The sequence below is a fragment of the Alligator sinensis genome, unplaced genomic scaffold (assembly GCF_000455745.1).
Source record: "Alligator sinensis unplaced genomic scaffold, ASM45574v1 scaffold301_2, whole genome shotgun sequence".
NCBI classification, from domain to species: domain Eukaryota; kingdom Metazoa; phylum Chordata; order Crocodylia; family Alligatoridae; genus Alligator; species Alligator sinensis.
In genome coordinates this window covers 1,661,910-1,672,570 of record NW_005841874.1, presented here as the reverse complement: position 1 = coordinate 1,672,570, position 10,661 = coordinate 1,661,910, and the positions used below count along the sequence as shown (strand labels likewise).

Here is a 10,661-nt window from a genome sequence, read left to right as displayed (position 1 = left end):
GAGTCACTTTTCCTGCAGCTGGAAAACAAATCAACCAAAAAAATCATGGGTTTTGCTCAATGAAACAGCTTCACTTACTGGGGTAGTTCTGAAGAGTTGTATCCCAGATAGTGAATGATACATGTCAGGAGAAAGGGTTCTTTGGTTATATATTTTGTTGGATCAGCCGCACGGTTGGGAGAGATGTTAGACAAGCTTTTGGGCACAAAGTGCTCTTTCTGAAGTCTGGACCTGGAAAATAGCACTTTGTCCTGAAAGCATGTCTAATATCTCGCTCAGTTGGCCCAATAAAAGATAGCACCAAACCCCCTTGCTTCTTACTTACTAGGCACAAATGAGCTCTTAGAACCAGAGAGAACTGGAAGGGCCCACATGAGACCACCTAGTCCAATGCTTTGCTCCAGGCCTGTGTCTAAACTATCCCAGCCAAATATCTGTCTAAACTGCCCTTAACAGCTCCCAAGGATGGAGATTCCACAACCTCTCTAGGTAATTTATTTCAGTATTTAAGCATCCTCACGGTTAGAAAGTTCTTCCGACCGTACAACCTAAAACTCCCATCTTGCCCATTATTACTTTTCCTGCCCCCCAGAGGATACAAAAAATAGGTTTTACTCCCCTGTTTATACCAACCCTTTTATAGCTGAAGATGGTTATCAAAATCTCCCTTGATTTAAGGAGTAAGAATCTTCACTCCCTCAAATGGACAGCAAAATACAGATCCAGACTGCAAGTGCTTACAGCCTAGATCTAAGTTCATTATATTTGCTAAAACCCAAACTTGTGGTTCAGTACAGCAAAATTGCGATCCAGATCTGGAGCCACATACATTTCTGGAGTCTGGGAATCTAAGATTTAGTTTTAGGCTGTTCTCTATTTTAACAAGAAAATATAACACATAGCTCTGAAGATGTGTGAGAAAGGATGTCATTTATCAGCAGTGGATAAGAGAATGGCAAAAGCCATTGGGTACCACAGCTAGAGTTGCAATAAAGTGAAATTTCCCTGAGGTCTGGTTTTAGAGGATAATCTATGGAGATCTTATACACTCCACCAAACATTAACATTTCAACTGGCAGCTTTTCTGGTGGGCCACCATGATGCAGAGCTCCCGTATAGGTTTATGTTTAGCTGCCCAGGAGACAGATTGTGTGAACTGCCTCTAACTTTCACACAGGCAGCCAAGCGTTTATCAGTTTTCAGCAAAATCAACTTTCAAGCACCATCAAATTGGGCTGGTTTTGACTAAGCAACCTAGATGGAGGAGGCTCTAGACTGTGTTCCCTACCACTAATCCTATTACCCCTCTTTCCTGCCTGATAATGATGGGCTGGATTTTCATGCATTAATTTCATAGTTCAATGCATAAATTAATTTCATAATTCAGTGAATTTGCAAATCAAAGTGAGTATTAGATGGAATTCAGGTAGTGTTTGTGGGCCTGATCCTCACCTGATGTAAACTGGCTACAGTGGAACAATTTAAGGACACGGTAGAACTGTTCCAGTATTAATGGCTGAACAATGTGGTGCTCACATATGAGAGACTGAGCTGTGAAATCATTCACCAGGCAGAACCCATTGCTATTGACCTCTTTCCACAGGAATCTCTGGATGAGATTCTGCTCTCAATGCCAATGCAGATTATCTCCAGCATGTACATGTTGTAGGTACTCCTGATTCACATCAGAGTAGCGGAGCAGAATCTGACCCTTCAGATTCTTGCCTGCCAGTGGCATGGCAAAGCAGTTATATCCATTACAAAAAGCCACGATCCTATTTTCAGTGAGCAGTCAGAAAGCAGACAGAGCAAGACACAGCATGCATCCTGTTCTAAAGAGGCTATGGATTTATTTCTTTTCATGAGCTGTGAACAAACTTGTACATTTTTTCCTCAGGTTGGTAAAAGAGCTCTGCTTCCCATGCTACCTGGCTGAGATATTGAATTCAAATTTATATTTTTATTTTTCCAAGTGGAGACTCAAATGCATACTTCACTTGACTCCTCTGTGGAACACACCTACCTCTCATTATGGAATACACATACTTCTCATTAACTTTACTGGCACCTAGATGTCACCATTGCCCTGCAAATGCATCTGAAATCAAATAGGATTTAGTTGGCAGTAAAACCTGGAGATTGTCTATCCTGCAATCACTGCACACACTGAAGCTAGCTTTAAACTAGCTGGCTTGGGTATTCCTAGTAATATAGCCACAGGAACATGGGGCTCAGGGTAAGCTGCAAAACTCGTATGTACTTGGCTGGGTAGCCTACTATGAGCTCTGTGCTGCTGCAGCTGTATTGGTAGCAGTCCCTAAAGTTTATTAGCTTCAATCACTGCCATGACTGCAGTGTGAACATCCCTCTGGATACTTAAAGAAAGAACCCCAGCTCTGATGCATTCGAGCCTGGTAACTCTTTTCCAATAAGGGCATGTATTCCAGAGGCATTCCATGGATATCCATCTGGATGTGTAGATTATAAGCAGTCAGTGTAATGCCAATCAAGTGGACTAGTCAAGGCCCTTTGAAAAGGCCTTTTTCAGATGATATCACCATCTTTTGATGATTCCACCATTGTCAGGCATTTATGCTGGAGGATACATTTTTTCATTTTTTTTCTCTGTGAAGCCTCTTTTTTGGGACAAGTTTCAGTAAAATGAGCACAGCCCTTTATGAACTGGAAGACAATGAGAAACTACAATGTCATCATACAACAAAGATTCTTGTCATTTCAGTACTTGTGAATAAACTTAAAATTTGACAACAGGGAAGCCAATCCCTAGGTCATAGATGTGCCTTTAGGCCAGTGAAAATCCTTTTTGATTTGGTAGAGAGCTAAGGGTTTCAGAGATACTTTAGTCAGATGCTTTGGGTTTCTTTACACAAAGCCAATTTTTACTAATAATCTGCTGGTGTACCATTGACACAACAAATACATGAATAAGAAGGAAGAGCAGAATTTAATTTTTAATATATGGTGGCCCATGATAAATGATTTAAGAGGTTCTCAATGGAATGATGCAATGCTCCTTCCTTTAAAATTACCAAAAAATCTCAATATAGGTTCTCTTGCCATCTCTTTTCTTTTTTTATTTGTTTTACTCTTTGCTTATCTAAAGTCCCCCTGGACCATAACATACCTGGGATGATTTTACATTCCTGTGAAACATTACTGATTTTCTGGGTCTTGTCAATGTAAACTTCAGCTGTACATTCTCCTGTTTCCTGCAAACACAGATGACACCATTTGGTTTTAATGTACCTGATGCAGAAATCCAGTTAGCACCACATATACTGCTGGGAAATATTCCTGAGGTATTTTGTTGAAACAGAATACAGTTGGCAAGCATAACCTGTGCTTAGCGGATAAGAGCAATACAGGCTGACATGAGCAATCATAGTTGTTCATGAAGGAGTTTCAATTTTACTGTCTAAATTAGTCCAAGGTTTTGCTGTGGAAGGGGTGGGTTGGCTGATCACAGGAAAGCGGGAGCTGGGCTAAGCAGGTAGTATGAAAGGTATCTTTTGTTTTATGATTAACAAATGTTGGAATCTCTACTATTATATTGAAACTGTCTTTCTTAATTAGCTAATGCACCTGGAATGCATGCAGGGAACACATTTCAATAAATAAAGGATGCCTCATTTGCAAACGTAAACAGGGGCTAAAGCCGCCCCCTGCTAGCACAGAATCTGGGTCTCATGGGGCAGCTGGGCTCACAGCACGTCACGGTGATTCAGGTGGGACCTGAGGTTCTTGGAGGAGGGGCTAAATATGAATCAAACAGGTACTGAGGTGTACTGAATCCTATGGCTTCCCTATTTACAGCCTGTCCCTGGGACGGGCTGGCTGCAAGTCTCCACTGGAGGGAAGGTTGAGATTCTTTGTACTGCCACCAGGCCCTCCTGGTGAATATTCTGCCCCTCTTCTACCCAGGGTGGTTTTTACTGGTACAGGAGTCAATTTGCTCTCATAAGAAGGGATCCTGGTTTTCTCTGATTTAAAAATATCCCCAATTTTCAGTTAAAAAAAAGTACTCCCTGATCTAGCACCGGGGATGGGAAGTCAGTCCAACTGGGCTAACTTCCCCTCTCCGGCCCGATCTAGTGCCTGGGACGGGAAGTCAGCCCAGCTGGGCTGACTTCCCGTCCCAGGCACTAGATCGGGCCGGAGAGGGGAAGTTAGCCCAGCTGGACTGACTTCCCATCCCAGTGCTATGGTTGAAAGGTTTTGACTTTAGAAATGTTTTGACTAGCCTCATTTTGTTTTGAGGCTGTTTCGAAACCCTTTGTTTCATTTTGATTTTGCTGTTTCAACCTCAAAATGAGTCGAAACAGTGTCGAGATTAAATGGCCGGAGAAATTTCGCACAGCCTTACTCAGCAGGTCTGGCCCTTGAAGGCATCCTTTGAGCTTGGCAATGAAAACACTTTTAGATTACGTTTTACTCCTGTCAGACCTCCAAAGACAACTCCACTAAGAGAATAAGTCAGCTTCTGTTCCTTCTCAGGCACCACAAACAGAAACATTCACTTAATGCCAAGCATTTCCATCTGTGCAATCTCACTGAAGGCAACACAGGTTGTACAGATTTCACAGAGGGCAGAACTCAGCCTGCTGAATCTTTTTTCTATCAGTAATGGCATGTAAAGAGAGAGCTCATGACTTGACTTCCAGGCTAGGGACTGACATTACACATAAACAGGTTTAAGTGATCAGAAACGGGTTTAAACTTGTAACAGAACAGGTGTTCAGTGTACATAAACCAGTTTGAGAATGGCTGAAACCAGTTTGAGTTAAACCTGGTTGAATGGAGTATCAGACTTAACTGATTTAGGTCATACCGGTTTATGCAATGTTTGTTCCAGACCCCTTGCTGGTTTGAGATAAACCAGATACCACCAGCATCCCGGCATGCTCTCTGCTCTGGGTGGGGATCTCTGCTGCACAACAGGGTTGGCCCCTCCCCTCTGTTTCCTGGCTGCAGCTTCAGTAGTCTCTGCAGACATCTGCCTGGCTTCTGCTCCCCACACTCCTCTCCACTCGCTGCTAAGCAGGCATTCACCCGTCCCTCCCAGATACCTCTCAGCATTAGCTAGCAGCCCACATGCTGATTACCTCCGAGCTGTGGCACCTCGGACAAAGGCAGAATTAACAGATATTTAGTAATGTCCCTCTGTTGTTTTCTTAATGGGGTGATAATCACAGACTTAGGGGTGATAAACATCCCCTGCTGGGCCATTCAGGAAAGCGGAGAATCCTCCCTAATTAGACCATCCTGCCTGGGTATGGCCATGCCCCCCTCAGCTCAGCACTGTAGAAGGAAAGGAGGGAGCTGCTCTAGCACCCCCCAGTTCTAGCCTGAGCCACTGCAGACATGTGCCTGCATTTCTTGGATGTCTGTCTGGTTACAAAACTGATTTAGCCTATCCACATTAGACTAACCTGCAAAGATTGAATCAATTCAGGCTCAGGCTTTTTGAATGTCTGTCTTTAGCCCCACACACTAAGTTGGGTTTGTAGGGCTGGCAGGTAGGAATAAGTGTGAGGGAACCCGGCTTCATCTTTCTATTTTTTACTTGAATGAGCACATCTTTTCTGCCAGCCTATTGAGACACAACCCCACAATGCCATTGGCACAGTCCCTTTTCCAAGCAGAACTGCACACTTTCCCCAGGAGACTGGTAACTGGTGGATTACATTGCTATTTTCAGAAAGAGAATTTTGAAAGAAGAGGGCAGCCACTTACAGCTTCCACAGATGCGTTGTAATCACAGTCTTGCCAGGCTTTGCCTTCCCCAATGGCACAAGTGCTCTCTCTTATTTGATACTTCACAAAGAACTGTGCGCCAGGACCTGCCTGGGAAAAAAACAATAACATGAAGTCATCATTTGTACTCTTAATAAGACAGCAGAGCATTGGAGGCAATGAACATTTCAAAGAGTAGAGGTTAATTTACCCGTGTCCAGCAAGGAGGTGTAAAATGGGCTTCAGATTAGCTACTGGTCCCCACTGAGCTGATCTCTAAAATCTTTCTGACCCAGGAATTTACCCTGCTGTAATTTACCCTGCTGAATACAGACTTTGTTCTCGTTACCCATTGCTGAGCCTGTTCAAAACACTGTCTCTCGGATGGAGGAAGGTTGAAAGAGAAACAGTTATGTTTTCAATACTCCTTTGTAGTCTGTGCACTCTGATTAAGAAAATATGGGCTGCTATTTCAACGGTCTGCAGGGCTGTCATGGCAGACTGCGCTTGAGTCGGACTTTATCAGTTAGGCAGGGCTGAGCAAGGTCAGCAGAAGGATGGGAAACTTTTCCAGGTAAACCCTGGCAGCAGCGGCAGGCTGCAGAGATTGGTGCTGATAATATAGTAATAGATACTTCTCTGCATGTCCCGAACTCAGTAGCAAATCAGTGATCTCACATGGCAATCAGAGGCACTGCAACATGTGAGATGCAGCTTATGGGTGTGATGTTACACCGATCAGTTAGGCAGGGCTGAGCAAGGTCAGCAGAAGGATGGGAAACTTTTCCAGGTAAACCCTGGCAGCAGCGGCAGGCTGCAGAGATTGGTGCTGATAATACAGTAATAGATACTTCTCTGTGTGCCCCAAACTCAGTAGCAAATCAGTGATATCACATGGCAATCGGAGGCACTGCAACATGTGAGATGCAGCTTATGGGTGAGATGTTAAACCAACATTATCACTGGTTTTAGCATTCCCAAACAGTAGGTTGTGACCCCAAATGGCGTGTCAGCAGATGGGATAATGATAAATGTGCCCCCTGAGATTTCTGCACCCGCAGCAGGTTGTGGGATGTGGGACTGCAGCCAGGTTGGACCAGCTCTGGGCAGTAGCTGCCTCTGCAGCCCAGCGGGCAGGACCCAGTGTGGAGGGAGTGTGGCACCACCATGTCTGCCAAGGTGAGGCATGGCAGGGGCAGCAGTGCAGAGTTGTGCCCATGCTGCTGCCAGGTGAGCAGGGGACACCTCACTTGGCAGCCATGGTGGTGCACCCTCCTTCCTGTGCTGTGTCTTACCCACTGGGACGTGGAGCCCCCTGCGATGGGCAGTAGAGTGGGGCCTCCCAATCCTTTACTGAGTAGCCTGTATCCTCCCAACATGGACTCCACTCCGGCAATGCTGCCTACAAGGGAAGGGGCTGGGATGGGAAGCCCGGGCTCTTGCCTCCCCTCTGGCCGCAGCAGCTAACGCCTCCCATGGGTGGCAGCTGGGGCTCGGGTGCTGCTGGTGGAGGGGCAGGGGCCTGTTGGCCCTGGTCCTAGGGCACCTGGCAGGGTGGGGGGCTGTGGGTGGGGAGTCAGAGGCACTGGCAGGGCCAGGGAGCTTTGGGTGGGGAGTGAGGGGCACCTGGGGCTGTGGGGGGCTTCTGGTAGGGGGTGAGGGGCCATGCTGAAGAAATGGGGTCATAAATGGGGTCAAGCTGAGGAAACGTTTGGGAAGCCCTGCTCGAGAGATTCTGGGGCAACTTCACCAAAGCTGAGTCTGCCCCTGCAGGTGATTACATTCATCTTCCTTCAAGTCCTGCAGCCTCAAAGTGGCAGTAGATCTCCAGGTCTGCCACGCTGAAGCCAAGTGGCTGATGGTGCAGTGATGTTGGATATGCACTGAGGGAGCGAGAGGAGAATTTGGCCCAATGGTCTCTCTTATTTCTGTTGTATTTTGTCCTGCATTATAACAAAGCTGCTGCAGTCCCTGGGCCATGGAATACCTACCACCGGTTTTCTAAAACTATACTGCTGATGTACATTGACTGTTAAGGAGCAAATGGACTTTTCTGGATCCTTCATTGGTTTAATTTTTATGTCAGAGTTCTCTCAGCAGCACGGGTGAGGGGCAGGAAATCTCATCTTCTGGACTGCTGCTACCGCCGCTTCATAGCATCAGCAGTGTCAGCTCTCTTGTGCCCGGGGTTCTTCAGAGTGGATCCTGATGTCCCGTTCGCTTTCCCCCGCCCCATTCATACATATTGGGAGCAGGGCTGTGCCTGCTTTGGCATTGGCTCCCAGGTGCAGGGAGAGCATCATTCTGCTTACCCCCGTTCACTTCCCACCCCCCAGATACATTGTTTTGTGTGGTACTGTCCTGCTTGGCTCCTATGGCCACCCTGGTGCCACAAAGACTTCTGGTGTAGGTGGTATCCTGGCTCCCGTTCACAGTCAGCCCCCAGGATGGGTGCCCCGTGACCCTGCCCTAGGTATGCTACTGAAATCTCTCTTGTCAACCTTGGCAGCCCCCTCCCTTGCTTTTCTTCCTACACCCTCAACACCACACTTGGACTAGGTAACAATTCAGTTCTACTTCCTATTTTTTTTGCCATTAAGTCAGCGTGTCTAGAGAAACTAAGACAAGCAGCAACTTCAAGAAAAATGTATATTTTAGAATAAAGTGCATGTTTAAACTAAAATATGGTGAATATTAGGGGTGTGCAAAATGGAAGCGTTTCGTTTCGACCAGCGTTTCTACGTTTCGACACAACTGTGTTTCATTTCAACTTTTGTTTTGAGTCGAAACGGCTGTTCCATTTCGTTCCATCAAAACGTTTTGACATTTCAACCCTGTTTCGATGTTTTGCCCATAGGATATAACGGGGAAGGTCGAAACAGGCTATAACTTTGACATTTCTGGCCAGATTTGGATAAAACTTTAAATCCTGAAAGAAAAACTTGTGTCACATGTATGTGCGAATACACAGTGGGGTCAAAACTGTAGGCATGCTAGCCTACCAGCTGCAGACAAGCAAAACTCGTGACATGGGTGCTTGTGCAACTGTGTCTGTCTTGGGACACTTGGTGGGGCAGGGCGGGGAACTACTGCAGGCCTGGTTGCTCAGCTACTGTGTTACCAGTTACCAATCAATTGTGATTCACTCAGGGAACAGCTCAGTACACAGTAACTAGCTACTACATAATGACTTAACGAGCACGGCTTAACACCTACAAAAGCACAGACTAAGGAGAGGAAAGAATCAGTACAGACAATCAACTGCCCCAGACAGACACAGTCAGTCCCACAAGCACCGGTGTCACAAGTTTTGTTTGTCAGCAGCTAGGGGTGCAGGACACCAGAACCCAGAAGCCTTGCACCGATCTCCTCGACAGCTGGCAGGTGTCGTGGCTGCAGCAGGAGCCACCATCCCTGCACCTTTCACCCTGCTGCACCTTGTCACACATGTCACAAGTTTTGCCTGTCAGCAGCTTCAGGTGCAGTTTCCCCAAACCTCTGCACTGATCTCCTTGAAACATGACAGGCTTTGTGGCCTCAGCAGGGGCCACCACCCCTGCAGTTTTGATCCTGTCGTGGCTTAAGTCAGCAGCTTCAGGTGCAGTTTCCCCAAACCTCTGCACTGATCTCCTTGAAACATGACAGGCTTTGTGGCCTCAGCAGGGGCCACCACCCCTGCAGTTTTGATCCTGTCGTGGCTTAAGACATACACGTGACGTGAGTTTTACTTTCAAGATTTTGGGGTACAGTTTCCCCAAACCCCTGCACCTAGCTCCTTAAAACTTGGCAGGCTTTGTGGCCTCAGCAGGGGCTAGCCTTCCTGCAGTTTTGACCCCGCTGTAGCTTAACACACACACGTGACATGAGTTTAGCTTTCAGGATTTTGGGGTGCGGTTTCTCCGAACCCCCTGTACCTATCTCCTTGAAACCTTGCAGGCTCTGTGGCCTCTGCAGGGGCTGGGATTCCTGTAGTTTTGACCCTGCTGTGGCTTAACGCATGGGACAAGTTTGGCTCTCAAGATTTTGGGTTGCAATTTCTCTAAACCCCCTGCACTTATCTCCTTGAAACTTGGCAAGCTTTATGCCCTCAGAAGAGGCTACCAATTTTACAAGTTTTATCCAAATCTGGTCAGAAATAACAGTTATAGGCTTTATTACCTTCCCTATTATAGCCTATGGGCAAAACATTGAAACAGCGTTGAAACGGCGAAATGTTTTGACTTGCCTTGTTTCGTTTCGAGGCTGTTTTGACCATAACTGTTTCATTCCGATTTCGCTGTTTTGACCTCAAAACAGGTCAAAATAGTGTCGAAACAATTGTGGTGAAATTTCGCACAGCTCTAGTGAATATTAGCTTGTCCTTGGGGCTCTTGGACCCTCCTGCCTTCATGTCCATCCAGCGTACATTGGCTGATATCAAGCATAGAAAACATGGAGCCTAAGTGTCAGGAGATGTAAATTGTAGTCCCACTTCTGCTGCTAGCTCACTTTATGACCTTGAACATGCCTGCGTAAAGTGCTTTGAGATCTTTGTGTGTAAAACAGTCTAGTGAGTCATACTGAAATCCAGTGTAGCAGGAAAACAAATGTGAAAGCTGTTCCCAGGAAAAGAAATGCCTCCCATTATCGTCCCAGTAACACTGTCTTTGTGTGGCCCTTGGGAGGAAATACTCTTGTTTAATTAATGGTGCACAGAAAAAACTGGAGGCAAAAGATTCTGCCTGACCTTTTTTCCTCCAACATCAGCTTCTCCATGTTTGACTAAGAGAGCGCCTGGTCTTTTTTGATAAAGACGTGACTCAGAACTAGCCCCAATCATATACCATCCACAGGTAATTTATTCCAAATATTTCCATCATTGGTTAAGTTTGTTATTTGGCAGCTCTTCTCAGGAGAAGATCACATTA

The 10,661-nt window shown here is 46.0% G+C and overlaps 1 protein-coding gene across 1 annotated transcript in view; it reads right to left on the bottom strand.

Annotated features, from left to right (window-relative positions):
- Nucleotide 1: 1 nt before the first annotated feature.
- LOC102372780 (kininogen-1-like) overlaps nt 2-10,661 on the bottom strand; it is a gene marked incomplete at its 3' end in the record, with an annotated part of 12,007 nt that continues 1,347 nt past the window's right edge. The window contains exons 2-4 of the mRNA XM_014527831.2: nt 5,755-5,865; nt 3,146-3,230; nt 2-18 (exon numbers count right to left, since the gene is read on the bottom strand). Of these exons, the coding sequence (XP_014383317.2) occupies nt 2-18; nt 3,146-3,230; nt 5,755-5,865 (213 nt within the window). The remainder of the gene's footprint in view (nt 19-3,145; nt 3,231-5,754; nt 5,866-10,661) is intronic.